Here is a 19,685-nt window from a genome sequence, read left to right on the forward strand (position 1 = left end):
AACTTGAGAAATGAAAATTTTAATTTTTTTTTTCAAAATCTAAATATCCGAACCCGATCCGAAATAACCGAATCCGAACTAAAAATACCCGAACCCGACCCGAAGTACAGAAATACCCGAACGGGTTCTAGACCTCTATACCGAAATACCCGAAAATCCGAAATACCCGATCCGAACCCGAACGGGTACCCGAACGCCCACCCCTACAACATGGGGTGATAATTTTGTTTGCAAAGAGACGGCAAGATGATAGCGGCTTGAAATAATATTTTCATTACTTAAAAAAAAGACACCAAGTGAAGACATACCTATATACGTATATACAAGCTGCCAATGAATCAGCAGAAACTGTTTGTAATAGAGGACAAAAAACCTTTTGATAAATAGTGACTCATAGATATGATATTTAGGTGGTTTGTTTACGGTCGGAAAATTCGGATGGTTCTTGTGACTTGAAGACGACAAAAGGGACATCTAGCGACTGAAGCTGAACATTCCCGACACAAGACATGTCCGCATGGTACAATGGTTATGTCCACTTCTTTGATCAGACATATCTTACAAATCCATTGTGATTTCGCCGTCTCTGCTTCTTTCAGGGAAGCCTCTGCTCTCTCCTGCAAGAAAATATTTTTGCTATTATCATCATTATGATTCTAATTATTAGTTTTCGAGTATTGAGGATTTTATTGGTAAGCGAACCTGTTCAAGTATATATGCTGCTTGAGAGTCTTTGAGTTCTTCTTGAAGGGTTATGGTTCTCTGTAGTAAAGACTGATTCTCCAGTTCCATGTTGATTCCAGCTGCAGAGAGCATCTCGTGGACCGCCTCAACTAATTCTTTAGCTGTGACTCGACCATATTGCGTTTCATTCACAGGCTGCAGGTCACAAAGAACAAATCCAATCAATAATCCACATATCGTTTTAACCTTAAGCATGAACATGACACAAGATCAAACAATCACAAGATGATGTATAAAACAGTAGGCATTTTGTCTCCTAGTATCACATAGATTATATATAGATCATACAAACATGAAGCAAGAAGCAAGTATAGTTCACGAGATATGTAACAAACCTGGCTAGAAGAACTTGCTTTGTTAGTTCTGGAACTTTCTGAACTCCCTTGAGACTTGTTATCAGATACTGCAGGGAGCACCTCGGCCAACGACGAGGGACCTTCATTTTCAACCGACGTGCCTCGGAAGGAGAAAACTTGAGATGAAAGTAATAGACCAGTCTCTCCAGGTGTCATTTCAACCTTAAATCTGTAAAGAGCTTGGCCTGCGGAAGGTCTAACATCCTCTGGGACTCTTCCGTATCTCAGTTTGTCTCCTTGCTGGATTTTCCAAGCAACAATCTCCCCTTTGTAGAATGGTCTCAACGGGTGAAGCTGTACTTGCACAGCATCCTGCGGCAAAATCTCTTGGCCAACAGTACTATCAACAGCTGTGCCGGTGTTGGTAAGAGCACGAGAGCTTAGTCTTAGGCAAGCGGAAATTTCAGTTTCAGATCCCGCAGGACATGAAAATAAAGATGCTATAGGCAAGGAAGTTGGAAAGCCTAGAACCTCGCTCACCACTGTTGCCATGACATCCAGTAAAGAAATGTATCCAGGAGGTTCAGCAACTAGGATAGTTGTTCTGTGGAGATTGATGTAATACATTGTTCGATGACGGGACTCATTCTCCCATTCGGGAATCATGGACTCCTTAGACACGAGGGTAACGTCAACGGAGTTTGGCAGGAGAAGAAATCGAGTAAATATATTTCTGACGAATTCAATTTTCTCTGCAGCAGATTGAAGAGAATGTTGGACATCTTGAAAAGATAAGTCATGCACGGTGGTTATCTGGCGGCTCACAGTCCATAAAGCAGCTTGAAACGATTCGCTCTGTAACTTCCTTCTAATAGCCTTCAGTGATATGGACCCTATGTTGTCTAAGCTTTGGATATGCTCAGAGCTTTCAAGTTCCTATGTTAAAAAGAAAGTATTATGAGATACAGAAGGCATGAAAAAAAAGCAACGGATGCTATGCATACCTCAATAACCACATCAGAAAGCTTTCTCACACCCAAATCTAGACAGATCCTCTCCGGAAGAAGTGGATGAACAAGTCTTAACCTTGCAGTGTCTATGTATTTCACATAGCGTGACCCAAAGGAATCGACATAAACACAAGACCGTGCATGGACAAGTCTGCCGCCATCATCTGGGACTATCGCATCTGAACTAATAGTGGAATCATTAGGTGCCTTTGTTCCATTTATTTCATCGCAGAGAAAATGAAGAATTTCCATGACAGCTCGAAGCTCATTGGGGTTCAAGCGCCGATAACCACAAAGTTTTTGTAACTTGGAGAGGATATCCTTTGCAGCTCCAACTGAAAGCACATCGTTAAGTCCCAAATCTTTAAGGATCTTCAGAAAGGGTAGATAGAGACTAGGAAGTTCAAATGCAAAAGGCGATAGGTTGATTGGTAGGCGAACAAAAAGGGAACTGGCGCCCACCAAGCGTGTTCCGTTGGCAGCTGGTAAAAAGGCCACCTTTTGCAATTCCAAAATATCTGGATGACAAAAATTACAAAGCGGGGAATAATATAATCAGACATTTTCCAACATTCTAATAGAAAACATATACTGCAGTCCTACGATCATTTATGTTTAAGTAACTGCATGCATCTGTAAACACAAATCTAATTTTTCCTACTTTTCGGTGTTGTCCAGGGCATAATCTATTACTGAAGCTTGCAAGGCTGGAAAAACACAGTGGACAACTAGTTTTTTACTGCATTCATTTTCACCACTTATTGAGTAAAATACTAATTCCAGAAATTTCATGGATACTTCGCACCTCTTTATTTTGTTATTAAAACAAAATTCCTCTGCCAGATTCTGAATTTACAGTTGCAATAGCTTGAATGTAGATATATTTGTATCCAATATTGAGTATTGTATTAAGTAGTATACGCACCTGAAGAAGTGAGGGAGCCCCAAACCTTTTCCAGGTACTTTAAAACTTCACAAGAAGCAACATCAACGGTCATCACATCTGGATCATTCGGCCAATGAGCAAGAGTGTCTTCACCACCATTCCGTCCGATAACCTGGCCATATTTGATCAGGCCTTTTTCATCCATATCCTTGACAAGAGTACACAAATAAATCAAAATAAGAAGAAGAGTGTTCTTACCTGCAAGTGTTTAAGAACAGTCGAGAAAATCGGAGGACTTCTTAGGCGAAATGCTGTCCATGAAAAGTCAGGTGGAATGAATCTCTGACTGGAAAGAATAGGAACGGAGCTCCAAGCCAGGGGCCAGTCACGTAAAAGAACAGCTTCACTGTAACTTGTAAGGACTCTTTTGCCACCTTTTCTGCCACCAATACTTGGGAACCCTGATTCAGCAGGCACGCATGCAATCTGACCAAGAGTGTTGCAGAAGGCGGTGCTATAAAAACCAGCAAAGTTTAAAAATATAGCTTCAAGTACAGATCCTGCTAATGTAGCTAACTCGACTGAAATATCCTTCTCAGAATGCACAAGATCCGTTTCAAAAGAATCTTCTTCAGAGGGTCTATCACGCTCTCTACCCAGAAATTCCACCCTTTTGGCACATTCAAGTATGACATCGGCTTCCGCTGCAGTTCGGAGGCCAACTTTTCTTAGAATGCGAAGCCAGCCTTGTGATGAGAATCTTTCTCCTGGAAATCGTTTTCTTTCACCAAAAAAGACTGACACTAGTAATGTATCAGAAGGGTCAAACAAGTCCTTCGGTGTTGACAGCTCAGAGGAGAATTCATCAGAGCTTCTGACAAATTTAGCCTCCCTAAGAGCTTCAATCACAGTAGAATCGGCCTCTAAATCACGCCAATTTCCATACAGATAAATTAGTATATCTTCTTGTTCAGATTGAGATCTGCTTTCAAACCCAGTTAACCCAAACCTTACTAAAGTCTGATGATTATGCGACACAGCGACCCCAAGGGCTTGGAGAAAGTGACATTCAACTGAATCTAGAAAATAGCAAAAGCAACATTCATCATGAGGTTTGAGGAAGGAATTTCCAGCGATTATACACAAACCCTGCCTTTGCAAATGTGTATAAGACCCAGTGACAGTCTTAAATATAGGAAGTGAACTTAGTACTTCAAGTTCATATGCTTGATATCTTGAGCCACTTGAAGAGAAATCATTAGCCAAAAGGGTGAAAAGCTCATCACGGCCAGACGTTGGGAAGGAAGAGATATCAGTAATGTAGCCAGCTCGTTTGCCTTCAGCAAGCTTGGAGGCAATAGCTTGGCCAAGCGACATGCTTGGTGAAGGCAGACACTTGCATCTCTCGGCACAATCAATATATGCAGTATCACAGACAGGTATATTGCATTGGTTCAGCAGTAAAATCAGCCAAGGATGCTTTCTTTGTGCTAGGTCGAAGCCTGAAGCATAGTGCTGTATTAACTCAGATAAAGAACCATCACTTACTGATGTTGTGGGCATATCAGTAGCACTTCCAGAGATTGGCTGCGAAGGTGGTGGTGGAAAGAAGATCAAATGTCTCTCCCTTACACGGCATAATATCGGTCTGCCAAGGAAGGCAGGAATCAAAGGCCAGTCCGAAAAGAGTGAGAGCTCATCTGCTGATCCATTGAAATTCTTCCAAAAGAGCCTGATCCATTCAGGCGAGGGGCCACTATCATCACTAGAACTGGATGTACTTTCCCATGAAAACCATGGCACAGTATTTGATTCAGAGATATAATTAACCCAATCGTCATGAAAAAGATATTTCATATTACTGGCCAGTAAAGGAAGTGACCAGCTCCTTAACTTTAAAAATGCTTGAACTGAAGACTTCAAAAATATATCAGACAAGCTCGATCTGTCAAACACCTTTGGATTGATAAATCGTTTAGACACAGGTAACATCAAAGCCTGCTGCTCCTTGTTGCCCAACCATAGTTCAGAAGTACCTAAACGAGTTAACTGATTTGTTGCAGTCGGGCATGGTAATCCTTTTAGTTCATTAACCGCAGATAGAAACCTCGGGTCAAGATTACTATATCTATTATTACTATTTCCAGTACGACCAATATCTTCAACAACAACTCTACCAAAATCAAACAAAGCCTTCCCTAGGCTTGTCATCATTTCAAAAGCGTCACTTGAGCCAGCCTGAGCTTGAGTAGGCATCGACATCGAACCAGAAGTACTGTTTCCTTCATCCAAGTTGGCCCCTTCCGGGTTAAGTGCTTCAGTGAATTGAATATCTGAGAGACAATATTCAAGCACATCAATATAAGTATCAACAGATCGGAGATCGATAGATGCAGATGACTTCTTTAGAAGGTCGCGAACCATCTTTGGTTTAACTTCTCGAACAGGAATCCCTACTGCCTGGACTTCAGCCAACAATTCCCAAGGCACGGAAAAAACAGGGTGATGCTCCTTCACAAAGCTGCAAACTGTAACGGGAAGTAAATTAACAGCAACCTCACTACCAGGCTGTGTTAGAAACATACCCTCTTCAGCCTTAACCAAATTTCCTGAGTAAAGCTGCCACAAGGGAAGGTCAGCAACACGAGCATAAAACGGCCTTATAACTTGTTCAACCAAGCATTCCCACTCCGGCTTAGGCATTTCTGTCACTAGAGCACCGTCATGTTGATTAGATCGTGGCCAGAAAGAATACAATTCATGACCATATGCTTTAAGAGAAAGGGCCAGCTGACGTGCTGTACTTGACTCAATTGAAGAGCTTGAATGCTCTCGCCTTAGCCTTTCCATCTCCACCACAATTTCTATGTACGAATCACGAACACATGACATTAACTCTTTGTTCCATGCATCAATCAATCTATCTCCAGCATCAAGCATATCTCTCCCTTTCTGATTTTTGAAGAGAAAACGACCACAATTATTCCGAATGAGGAAGCATCCAAGGATGGTGACAGGTAGATTCACACTACCAGACAAAGGCAAAGGAGACATTATGGGGCTGGCTGGATGAACATCAACAGGACGACCATTTCGAGATACATGTGCCGCAACCCCAGCAACAGGTGTCAAATTGTACGCAAGATACCTCCTGCAGATAAGTAATATTTTAACAAGCAATAGAGACATGATAACCTTTAGTACACTCATCACCATATACTAGTTTTGAGAAAACACATGAGTAAATGGAATACGTTACATTTTTTCACTGATAAAATAAAAGATTTTTATTTCAATTCAACGCCCAGACACATTATGGTGTTATAGTATGACAAGTGACATACTCGCACAGTGAACTGAATGTGTCTGCTGCCATGATTTTGATATTAACTTGTAACATTTTAAATTTCAAAAGATGGTTTAAACATGTTATAGAGATTATGTATATCACTTTATTTTTGACATGGCTTTTTTAGATGGTATAAACATCCAAGCATATAGGTGCCAGAAGATTTTATGTCGATAATAGTTAGTGACTACATACCTGTCAAGAGCCATGTTTCGTGATTGTCCAGAGCCCATGCTGAGAACAACAAGCCATCGATCCAGAAGTTTGTTTTCCCCTATATGTAGGTTGACCTCTATTATTTGTGATTTAACAGCAGAGTTTGAGCTACTAAACAACCTCGAAAGTTGAAACTTTCTCCATTTTTTCTCCGAGAAGGGATTCCTCATGATAGCTGATGCTGAATCAATATGCAGAGCGTAATCTTGGTGTGGTTCTACATTTCCTTGCTCCCATGTGGAATATGAAACCTGAAATTAGAAAATTCTCTACGTTTTTTAGGTTTGGTACATAACATAGAGACATCAAATGATTAAAACGAAATGCAGGATGATAAAATGAATCATTTCACAACATTCTTGAAGTGATTTAACATTAAACATGCAGAGTTCCATACAATCAAGGAAAAAATTCAGATCTCACTCATTCCTCATATTTGAACTTCAACTGACTTATATCTATATCCAAAATATCCATAAGTCAAAATACAGATAAAAAAATAAAATCCAACAGATGAAAGAATGCCAAAAACATTTAGCTTTACAAATTTCAAACGCTCCAGACGAACCATTTTTCTATACGATAACTAAACAGAAATCTAACTAGTTAAGAAATTTTTACTTCGTAACTATCTGTTATTTAGCAACAGCATGGTAGCCCGTGTTCAAGCCCAAATTCCATCAGTTTCTACGCTACATTTTGTACTAAAGTTTTCAATGTAATAGCATTCTATTGCCATAAGAAAAAGAATTGAATGACGTTCACAGCAGTGTAGACATGCATTATAATACCTGTGAAACTGACTTCAAGAAAATGAGGATTCTGGAGGCATTCTCCAAAAACTGGTCAGATATTTGCTTCACTCTATTTAACCCCGCCTCAAGTCCATCTTTCAAGATTTCCGATGATAAAGGCATCCGAATAATGGTGGAATCTGTCAATGACCATGCCTTATCTTGACCAATTAGCATCGGATTAAATTGATCACTGAATCGCTCAACCAAATTTGTACCTAAAACAGCAGTAGAAATTAATAAAAGGGGAACTTAAATAAAGACAACTGAATAGTATCAAACTGATTTATCAAAACCGGAGCTGAAACATAAAACCATGGATGAATGAAGCATAAGCAGGATGGTTCTACACAGAGCAAAGCCAAACTAGACGTTCATACCTATCAACGAGAACATTTTTGCAGCAGGAGCCTGAGTCGTGGAGGCAGAGAGGGTCGCTCCTTGGGGATCAAACATGTAAAAGTTGCCACCAGAAACAATAGACAGAAGATCACACATGAAGAAACAACTAAGAAGGCCCAGCCCATAGTTGAGAGTTTCACCCTTAACTCTCCATTGTGAAAGAAGCTGAAGACTACAAACCTCCTCTCTGGTCAATGTAGCCCCTTCTAAAATGGCAAGTAGAGCAGGTCCTTGGAATTCACCTGAAGAAGGAGAGCGCATTAATAAGAGGATCAAGGCAGATAACCCTAGAAATCTACAAAACCCATTACTCAGAAAATATTTAAAACCAAGCAACAAAGAAAGCTGTATCCCGTATAAACTCAAAAGATCTTTTCTGGTATCCACCTTAGAAAAATCCGCCTCCATGATTTAAAGAGCAAGGTTAGAGCAAACGACAAAAAAAATATTACCTAAATTATGCTGCAGCAAGGACTTGCGAGAGTGCTCTCTCTTGTCAAAGATGATGTGCAGCTTTTTAACCTTGCAGCAATCGGCTAACTCAAGAAGATCGAACAACAAGAAATCTTTGCTGCCGTATAGTGATAGAAGCTCATTCAACTTTGTGAACTCCATACAAGGAAGATCTTGGGTAATATCATTATCCACTAAGGAGATACAGCGAAGAGATTGTATCCCCAACTTGTTAGCCATGTCATTGCTGATGCTAGGATGCACAAACCTTTTCCCAGAAAGAGAACTGCTGTCTACCCATGGTGCATCATTATAAACAAGATCATCCAAGGGGACCAAAAGTCCAGCGGAATCAGGAACTAGCACTAAATTTCTATCACAATCTTGTGACGCCTCAGAGAAACAGTCTGCAATGGCTTCAAGAACTAAAAGGACAAAACATATCTGTTCTTCTGTTAACGGTGATCCTTTTAGATCATTCTGCAAGTGTTGCAGAGTGCTCATATAATCTGCGGCATCAAAACTAAGCCTCACACCCAACTCCAGAAGCAGTTCTTTAAAGTCTGATAATTCTGAAGGGACAGCATATAGATAAGGGGTAAACTTCACGGGAGAATCAAAAGCAAGAACATCTGCAGAGATAAAATCATCTCCAAGCCACACCCAAGGAACACCGTTCAGTGCTGATGTAAGAGCAAGAAAGTCATTGTCCCTAGCATGTTCTTGCAGTCGCGTATACAGTAGAGGAATTTGACTCTGTAACATGCTCTCAAAATCAGGATTTACTGTTGAACGAGACTTCTGTTCTTTGTAAGACTTTGATATCCCAATTAATTGTCTGCACAGGACATCAATGCTTAAACAGTCCATCCACCCAAGTTTCTGAAGTAGATATGGCGAATGGCACTCGCCGTCCAGCAAGTGCATTGTGGCAGACACCAAAAACATCTGAGACTTGGGTCTTACTCTATCTGGAGATGCCACCAAATTACTAGATTCAAGCCATGGAATTCCTTCTATTGGTGGATCAAGACAAATAGGACACCATGCGATAGATCTCATTTGATCCCAAAACTCATGCTCCGATTGCTCAGTGGGTAAGCTCCCAAGATTACTACCGACTTCATATTCAGGATAGGTTTCTCCATCAGGCGAGTCTTCACTTGTCTTGGACATCAGATCTTGTGATTCATCATCATTTGCTTCACCCGTCTTGGATGATAGTTTGACAGAAAGATTTTTGACATGGAAGAACAGTCTTCTTCCATATCTCGATGCTTCTTGATCTCCCGAGTCATGTAGGATTGACACACTTCTAGCAGCATCCACATAGGTAGAACAATCCAGAGTTGTCCGAAGTCCAAGACCAACCAATGCATCCAGGATCTTAGAATCTAAAAATTTCTCACAAGGAAAGTAGACTTCTTTGTGAAGAAGCTCTTGTAGCCCAGGAACACGAGGATCGTAAAGCCTGAAAAGAGGACAAAAAAATGAACATAGCCGTAGAAATATCCATTTGCCGTATAGAGTGTAAATGCCAACAAATATAGCTAATATCAAGTTGCAACGGTAGGCTGTGATTAACATATTCAACGTATCAGAATAGGAAAACGGGAATAAGATAGACAAACCTGGAAGGTTGTTGCCATAATCCATTTGCTGCGAGAACAAAAGGAGTTGTAGATAATGCACACTGAAGGGAAACATCATCGGCGACCAGATCATTTAAATCATGCAAAATGGCCAACAAAGCTTCTTGCTGAGAAAGGAACTCCGACATACGATTGAGTACACAAGCTTTGTAAAATTCTATTTTCGAGGGTTCTTCTATTTGTAAGTATCTTTTGAAGATAGCTCTCTCCCTCTCTGAGTCTAAGCGTACAAAATCATCATCCAACAGATCCTCCCTGATGCCATCAGGTTTTAGCCACTTAACTGGACAATTCAAACTCACAAGTTTTCTGTTTCTGTATGACTCGAATATGGGCAGGTGTTTGATGGTCTCAAAGTGGACCTCATTCATTTGTCCGGCAGAAAACCACTTTGATTGAAGAATAAAATTCCGTAGCTCATGCAGTTCTCCTTCTGAAACATTAAGGAAAATTCCTTTTATGTTTTCTTGCCCGCCAGAAACTCCAAGAAGTGCGTTCAGTATGCCTGCTGCTGTTGGCGGCTGAACAAATCTTTCCAACTGAGGGTGCTCTACTGGAAGCTCACGATTTAAGAACCGGCATCCACATTTCAGCAATAATGAAGACATGTTCTCGCTCCAGCCATCATCTTGGATAACGTTTGAATTTACAGTTAGTTGCATGAGACAGCGATCTTCAACTGGCAATATGGGCCACTTAGAAAATACTGAGAGGTCATCACAAGATAACTTAAGATAGCTCCACAGTACCCGTATCCACTCTACTGTCGGATGTCCGTGCTGGCCAGGTGTCCAGAGTATCTTTTCAGCAAGATGCCAGTCTGCTGGTAGTAGCTTAAAAAAGAGCTTCTCAAGCAAGCTGCAGGAGAGAAGACATATGCACGATTCTTCGCTTTGTGCTACAGACAACAGCTTACTATAAACTTCTTCCGGCACTTCACGATCCACAAGCTGGTGAGGAAGTGTATCCTTCAGAAGTTCATACCCATTCTCTTCTGCGAAAAAGATTCTCTCAGCAGTCCCACTCTTGCTAAATGTTGTAAACGAACCATCGGCAAGAGGTAGCAGGGGTAGACCAAAAAGAAGATCAGCCGTAAAAGGAACTTCTAAATCAATAAGACAGTATTCTAGTGCCAAGACCAAGCCACTTCTATCCCTAAACTCACGTCTTCGCCGGGTCAACAAGGTCCTTAACAATTGGGGTGTCAAAATATGCAAAGATGAACAAGCCTCTCCGAATCTTTCCGCAACTAACTTTGAGATATTAATGACCGGGAGACCAGCGTCAGCAAGGACATCAACAAGCTCATCTGCCTTGGGAAAGCTGAAGTCAGGGTAAATTGCTTGCTTAGTTGAAATCCATTGGCCCCCTCTTGCTTTAGTATATAACACACGAAGACCATTATCCGCAATAAAACTGTACAGCTTTCGAACCAAGGATGCCCACGGTTCTGCTCCTAGAGTCACTGGCCAGACAGAGAAGAACAAATCACATGGACCAAGTTCAGATGCAATTTTTTTGAGCAAATGACCATAGGCTGGTACAACAACTTCCTCGATCAAGTAAAGATTCCAATCCGACCGTACTTTTCCACCCCCTGCCATGTCATTACCAAACCAAAGATCCCTCCTGTTGGATGACAACTCAAAATATGCATTGATATGCGCAGGGAGGCCAGTAGTTATAGGTAGAGGCAGAAAGCAAAAAGCACGCCCCCCAAAATTTCTTCGATTCTGAACCGAAATTGTGGATGGCCCAAATATATCAGAATTGCTAGCAACCACGTTCTCTGCTTTATCAGTCTTGACAGAATTTATAAGCACGGCAACACTAGCCCATGGTATTAACTTATGGGACATTTCTGGAAGATTTAAGTGATTTTTACTTACCCCGGCATTCAGACATTCACCTGTTATCCACCCATGTGAAGTACAGCCCGACGAATCTTGCTCAGTCACCACAACCTTCTGACATTTATAGGGAAGTTCTTTAACTACAGTGCTGCTTAGTTTTTTTAGTAACTGATCCTTGTTCATTCCAGCAGAAAGATTTTCATCAAGAAGACTAAACACTTGATTTGTTTGCTTTGGTTCAGTATCTTTCCCAACATTGTAATCTTTGCAAACACGATGCAGTAACTGCATTTCCTGACCAGCTCCTTCCTTGACAAAAATGGATACTGATTTAACATTCCTCAGGAATATTAAGGCCTCCGAAACAACACCGGAAAAGGAAGTGAAGAGGGATAACACATCTTCAGGAGTATATATTTCTTTCTTTATTTGACTTCTGGGAGCAACATTGGCGTTTCTAAGAGGAAACCGAAAGAGTGTTCCAGGAAAAGTATGCTCTAAGTCACAACCAAAATGCAAGAACGGTGCAAACTGATCAGGAAACTGGTCCAATATATTTCTTCCAGCAAATTTAATCCGTAAGCCTGGGTGAGTTGGAGAGATGCCAGGCAAATGATTGGCATGGGGATCAAACATAACAATGTTTTCTCCAGAAACGAAACCCGGGATATCTGTGAAATGATAAACACAGTTAAATCCCAGCCCAAATCTTCCAATCGCAAAAGGCTTTTCAAGTTTGCTTCCTTGACCAATGCGTGAGATTGCATACATATCTTGTTGAGTAAAAACCGAGTTGTTGAAACAATACAGAGCAGGGCCTTGCCAATCTGCCATTTCAGGAGAGAGGAGTGAAGAAGTCCCATAGTGAGTCCTATCCAAAAGGAATGTCACCTCAGAAGCTCCGGCGTCTTCAGCGTTCTGAACCAACTCAAAAAGAATCCCAGGCCCATCAGCATACATTTCTAGTATGTGTTTAAGTCTGGTGGTCAATGCCTCATGCTGTCCAAAGGCCTCAGCCGCCCCAGATAAACTAAAATTCATTGAGTCAGCACTTTCCGCTAGCAAGACTCTACGAAGAGAGCGAGCACCAAGTTTCTCAGCTACCTCATTCGAAAGATTACCGTGAACAAACTTTTGCATTGTTCTTTTCGCATTCAATAGCATTGTAGAGTCTGCACTAAATGAGCTATTATGATTGTCTGATGCAGTCAGCCACGGAGCGTCATTGTAGACCAAGTCACTTGAAGGAAATAGACGACCAGAAACATCAGGTAAATAGATTGTGACTTTGTCAAGAAATTGCGATTCAGCCAACTGCTGCGCAATTAGAACAGCTGCCCTGATTTCTTGTGGATCAAGAGGTGAATCACCTTTCCTTTCAGCTATTCTACATAAAACATCAGCATAATCAGATGGAGTTAAAAATTCTCGAACACCAAGCTCCACGAACAGTTTCCTAAAAACAGCCAAGTCGGTAGGGATGACACGAACGTAGGGAACAAGATGAAGAGGGCCATCAAGAACAACCTCACTCAAAGTTGCAAATCCATCCCCTACCCAGATCCAGCGACTACCTTCAAGTACAGCCTTAACAATGTCCATCTCATCTGAACCAAGTAATCCTGCAAGAATTGAATATATCTTCGGCATCGCCAAAGCTAGTTCCTGCCGAAGAACCTGATCAATCAGAATTTCATTGTTCTTTCCAAGTTCAAGCAATTGAGCCGCAATTGCACTTCCTCCTGGATGTGATAACCACCCCAAGTTATATGCAAGAGCTGTAGAAGAACATTCACCATCTAATATCCGCATGGATGCAGACACAAGCCACATATCTGTTTTCGGACGTACAAGCTTCGGAGGCGCAACAGTAGATGTGACAACTGGCCATGGTAAAGTCTGAAATGGAGCAGAGACTAAAACAGGGCACCAGCAAATCATTTTAAGTTCATTCCAGAACTTAACAAGGTTACATGTCAGATTTCGTGGTCTGAAAGCCGTCGCAGCTCTTGAGAATATCCTGTTAATAGCTCCATCATCTTCACTCGACTGATCAGGCAGCCACTTCACAGCATTGACTTCTAAAAATGAGAAAAGCACTTTACCTCGTGAATGAGCCTTTTCCAGATCCATGTTCATCAGTCGCTCCACCAATCGTGCACTCTCTAAAATCGTCTCAGGAGAAACAGTTGTTCTAAGGCCCAAACCTTGAAGCATGTCCAAGATCGCAGATTTCTGGAATCCACTGCCAGGGAAACAATCTGAATCTTCCAACAAAGCATATAACTCTTCATTACGAGGATCGTATAAAAGAGATGGGCGTTTCAGAGGACCATTTACAGTTGGTACGAACTCTAGGTTCTGCAATTCTTCCCTTAAGAATCTATCTTCAATACACAGTTGTGGAAGATTCTGCAAAATCGAAAGCATCACCTGATCACGAATCTCAGGTTGCAGAACTTCAATTCTGTTGAAAACATGCTGTCTGTAGAAATTACTCTTCCTCATTCTCTCAATGCCATAGTACCTCGACAAAACATCTTCTTCGCTGCTTTTGCTGCTTAGAATAAACTCACATCCTAGAAGACAGGCAGGCACATCTGATGGAGGTAAGTACTTAGGAGGATTAACAAGATCAGAATAATCGGATCCTTGCGTACAAGTTTCTCCATATACACGGTAAATGGGTAAAATCTTGCAGATTCTGAGACATAGATCACCAATCTGATTCCCCATGTGCCATTTTGGATCCAAAAGAAAACTACGAAGTTCATCCTTCTCTTCAACATTCAAATTATAAATTAAATTTTGTACCCCATCCATATCTGAAGAAGCAGCATCAAAAACGGATTCTAAGACACCGGTGTAAGTAGCATCTGAAACAAAGGAGGACAAGTCTGAATGTACAACTTTGAAATTGTTGTTTAATATTTTGCTACCAATCTTCTCCAAGACATTTCTGACAGCATCGGGAAGCTTCTCCGCGTTGATCAATTTTGACTGTGCAGAGAGTATATACAAATAGCCAGATGTAGATGGCAAGATTGGCCAATCACGGAATAAAGAAAGGCTAGGACACTGTTTCTCGAGATACTGCCAGAAGAGAACAAACCATGAAGACGAAGGATGGTCTGGGTTGGAGTCTGGATTCCAGGAAATCTTGGTTCTGTATTTCCATTCAGCAGGTACAAGCCTCGGAAATAACTGAAGTAAATTTTGGATACCGAAAATTGCAAGATTTGCTGTTTGCGACTCTGCAATGGCAAAAAGTCTGCTATATAAACCTGGAGGTATGTTCCTATCAATTACTCTGTCATAAGCTTTCTGTAAAAGCATATGATCCAATTCGTCACAAATAAAATAGGCGACAGCTTCTGCACTTTCAGAAAAGAAACCAAAGTCACCATTTGCTAACGGAAGCAGTTTCAGGTTGCTGGCTTGTGTGCAAACATCATCATCAGTAAGATCATCCAGGCAATACTCCAATAATACTAGCTTCAACGATTTCTTCAAAGTTGAGAGCGTTTTGCATCCTTTGAGAAAGCTGCGCACCCTATCTGGAGTAACCACTTTTGGAATAAAAAAGGAAGGGTGTTTCAACAGCATATCAAAAACTGGTCCTGGGAGGCACACGATAGGCATTTCAAGCTGCAGCAAGGCATCACCAAGTTCTTTACTCCTTGAGAATTCCTCATCATGAAGGTAAGCATCGGCAGGGGACACCCATTTCCCCCCATCAAGATCCGAAAACAGCACAGGAGCATTGCAGACATTTTTGTAAATCTGCTCAACTAAAATGTTCCATGGTGCTTCAAAAGATCCACTAGGCCATAAGGAGAAGTACGAATCCCTGGGATCAAGCACTTCTCGCAAACAAAGAAGCAATCGTGCAAAAGAGGGTGCTACCACATCTTCCAGGAGAAGCCTATTCCAGGCTGAACGAACTTTACCACTCCTGTCCATGTCTTCTCCATACCAAATTCCGCGGCGATTTGATGACACCTCAAAGTATCCGTTGACTTGAACCGTCAATCCAGTTCGTACAGGCAATGGAAGAAAGCAAAAAGCATGCCCAAGCTTTAAGGAATTATTCTGCCAAAACCATACAAAGACAGAGTAAATGCAATGTCTCTAAAAGGGATAAGAGAAAATCCAATCAAAATCTGTTACAAATAATCGAAAAGCACGCAGCGAAAATATATAGAATACCAGCAAATGTTAGGATGAATAAATATAACTATAAGCAGATAAATAAACGCAGTTGCATATTCAGTACTGTCAGAATATACACGAAGTTGCAACATGAGAAAAACAAGTTATCTGGATGATAGGCAGCGAAGACACACAAAGACGAAGGTGAAAAACACGAACAAAAATACTTATTAAGCTACAGATAGCAAAAAAAAAAAAGCACATTCAAACTGACACGGTACCTCTGATGAATCATCTGATATGCAAGCTGCAACTGAAGCCCATGGTAGCAAGTGAATATCATATTCTTTGGATGCAGTGGCAGCAAAAGAACCAATTCTACTAGACGCTGACGCCATTGTCTGAACTATGTAAAACTTGTCTGTTCTCCGTTTACTTTGGCTTCCCTTCTCAGACTCACTCACGAAATCCAGAGTAAACGCATCCATCTCCCTATCTCCAGAAATCGACGTCTTCGACAGTCTAAGAACCGCCTGCCGATGCCACACAGTATCATCCTTGGGAGAGCTAACCGAAACTGAATAAAGCCTTTTAGGCTCTGGATCTCCAGCATCCCACGTGTACATCTCAATAGACAAAACACATTTAAGAAAAAGCAGCGAGAAAACCCCTTCCTCGAAGAGCTGATCAAACATCAAAGAAACGTCGTTTTCAAAATACGCTTGCCTCGAAAGCCTACTAGAACCCGCCTGCTCGGGACTCCTCAAAGGGAAACGAAACAACGTGCCCTGAAAAGGAGTTTTCATGTCGCATCCAAAGGCACAGTAAGGAAGAAACTGATCCTCGTAGTGAGAGAGAGCTGAAGAGCCAACGAAATCGATTCTCTTCCCTGGGTTAGCTGCAGAGATATTGGGAAGATAAGCACCCTGAGGATCAAACAACACCACGTACTTGCCACTCACAAAGGAAGGTATATCCGTTAAATGGTACACCGAATTGAACCCAACCCTACACAATCAAAGTGAGTAAACAACAGAGTTCATTAGCTCAACGGAAAAGGACTCTGGCCATTGTGTCAGTTAGGTCCCACTAATATTATTTATATTGACCCACATGCTAGTGGTGGCGTTCCAGCATTCCTAAGCGAGCTGAGTTCGAATTCGACTACACTTGTGGCCAGTGATTTAACATTTCCTGGCTTGGTTTACAGTTTTTTTTTTTTATTATTTATATTGTGGTTTACTATTATGGATTTCGACTTCGAACCTCCAATTATTCAATAAAAGAAAAAAAGAAAAAAAAGACTTTACCCAAATCGACCAGTCTTCCAAGCCTGACCATGCTTCCCACTCCCACCAATCCTCGAGATACTAACGAAATCCTCTTCAGTGAAAACAGCATCGTTGTAAGCCAAGAGAGAAGGACCCTGCCACTGAGCCAAAGAGTCAGACAACAGAGAATCGGTCCCGTTAGCCCGGCGATCAAGGCAGAGACGGACACGTGTAGCTCCCGCGTCGTCGGCGTTCTGTATGAGCTCCTTGAGCACGGTGGTTCCTTCCGGGTAGTTCAACAAAACCTCCCGAATACGTCGCGTCAAATCCACCTTCTGACCAAAATCTTCGAGGAGAAGTGAATCCATCTTTCGATTAGATTGTGATTAGAGTAGTAGTAGTCCCATGGGGTTATAAAGAAGACGATATTGCGAAGGACGATGCACCGACTCTTAGGAGAGTTGTCGAGGTTGAAGATCGAAGCTAAGAAAGAAAAATTTGTAAAAATTCCAGATTTATGACTAATTGATGTTCATTTTCATTATTATTCTCCCAAAAAAAAAAAGGAAAATGACAGAAACTGTGCTTTATAATGGGCCTCTGGTTAATAAATTTAAGGCTTAAGGGAGCAATAGTTGGAATGTTTTGATATGTTACTTATTATTGTTAAATACATTTTTGATATATTACCAAGTTGGTTATTTATTACAACTATGAACTAATCCAAAATATTTTAGGAATCATATCTAAAATGGGACGTGGATCATATCTGTTATTTAAATTTTTTTTTAAATCATGTTAAAACAGTAAAATTATAGATTTGAAAGAAACTAAAAGCAGTAATTGAGTAAAACTTTTAAAAATACATTTGTTTATTAAAAAATAGTTATCTAAATATATACATATTTTAAAAAAGTGTTGATTGTGCTTTTATTATTGGGAAAAGTTTTTTTTTAGACCAAAAAATAATAATTATATCCTATTAGACTAATTTGTATTTTGTATCACTTTTGTCTCTAATGCCCTTTAGTATTTTTGAAAATAAATTAAATAAAGTTTTATAAACAAAAAAAATTAGAGAAATAATAACTACTGATGAAATATCTATATGAACTTAGTGGTATTTTTTCAGTTCTAAAAATGTTTAAATCATATTTTCATATTTTGTTCTACATAAAGTAAAATTGACATTCTAAGAAGTAGAAAATGAAATCCAATTTTTTATTGAATTTAATATATTTAGAGTATGTGATTATGTAAATAATAGTACTCTAAAAATATTTAAAATACACATTCCACGTTTAACCTATCGCTCTAAAATTTGTAGAAATCGAAATCTATAGATTACTATAAATCTAAAACCTGCAGAAATCAAAATCTACACATCACTATATATCTAAAAACTTGTAGAAACCGAGTTCTACAGTAAATCTAAAACCAATAGAAATCGAAATCTACACATTACTATAAATCTAAAAACATGTAAAAACCGAGTTTTGCAGATTTATTATATTCTACGGATAAGAATAATCAGTTCAAAAAAATATGAGAATAAAATATTTAGAAATATTTAGTTTCCATATATGAAAAAATCAATTTTTCAGAAGAAAAAAGGTAATAATCGTGGCGATAGAGTTTTTTATTTGAGGATTTTTAATATTTTTTAATTACTTTAATTATTTATTATATTTTAATATTTGAAAATTATTTTGTTTATTTTAATTTCGAATTTGTATTTGAAATTAAGGGCATTATTGCCATCTTGAAAATAATTAGTCTCATGAAACATAAAGTATTTGAGATTAGTCTAATGGGATAAAGTTATCATTTTTTGGCCTAAAAAACAATTTTCCCTTGATTATTTTATCATGTTTGCAATGTGTTTGTCTATATATTGCGTATATATCTTTTATTTTTATCTAATATTTTCCTGTTATTTATAAAAAAGAAAAGTTACAATAATCATAATCTCTAGAAAATGTTTTTTTACATCACTTGGGCCATGTAATGCTTATTTTTAGGGGCTTTATGCTATAATTTTCAGTTTAAAAGGTAAGAGCAATTTTATTGGTAAGGTTTTCAAATGGAAAAATTTTACTTTTACACTTTGTTTGATACCACTATTCAATTTTACCACCAATTTAGGGACATTTTCATAAATACCACTTTCATTAATGAACAAAAGACAATATTACCCTTACCTTATCTTCTCCTCAATCATCGACTCTTCCTCTCTCTTTTTGAGATCCATCTTCTCTCAGACTTACCGTCGAGATCCGTCGAGATCCGCCGTCTCCGTCGAGATCCGCCATCTCTCTCTCACACAACCGGCGACGAAAACGGATTACAGAGAATCGCGATTCAAAGCCTTCAAATGTTGATTCCTGTTCAAGATTCACAACTCGTATGTCTCTAATTCTTGTATTCTTTTGTTTGTTTCAAGTAAATATTTGATTTTTTTCTTTCTCTTATCAAAAAATCAAAAAATTTTGCTTTAGACTTCTCATTTGAACATGTCGATCTAAGAGAAACAATTTCCATAGTGAACAATATTGAGTTTTGACAACTTAAACTTTATAAATCTGGGTTCCAAGTAATTTTATGGGT

The 19,685-nt window shown here is 39.7% G+C and overlaps 1 protein-coding gene across 1 annotated transcript; it reads right to left on the reverse strand.

The window, feature by feature from the left end:
- Positions 1-250: 250 nt before the first annotated feature.
- LOC106439901 (sacsin) lies at positions 251-17,608 on the reverse strand. Its single transcript, XM_048776694.1, has 13 exons — positions 17,118-17,608; positions 16,089-16,815; positions 9,782-15,747; positions 8,150-9,621; positions 7,676-7,939; positions 7,293-7,513; positions 6,481-6,752; positions 3,195-6,087; positions 2,976-3,108; positions 2,045-2,568; positions 1,080-1,976; positions 703-879; positions 251-617 (listed from the first exon to the last, which is right to left on the reverse strand). The coding sequence occupies exons 1-13, from the start codon at positions 17,444-17,446 to the stop codon at positions 420-422; spliced, it is 14,073 nt and encodes a 4,690-aa protein (XP_048632651.1). The 5' UTR covers positions 17,447-17,608; the 3' UTR covers positions 251-419.
- Between the last annotated feature and the right edge of the window lie 2,077 nt (positions 17,609-19,685).

Source organism: Brassica napus, chromosome A3 (assembly GCF_020379485.1).
Source record: "Brassica napus cultivar Da-Ae chromosome A3, Da-Ae, whole genome shotgun sequence".
In the NCBI taxonomy this organism is placed as follows: Eukaryota; Viridiplantae; Streptophyta; class Magnoliopsida; order Brassicales; family Brassicaceae; genus Brassica; species Brassica napus.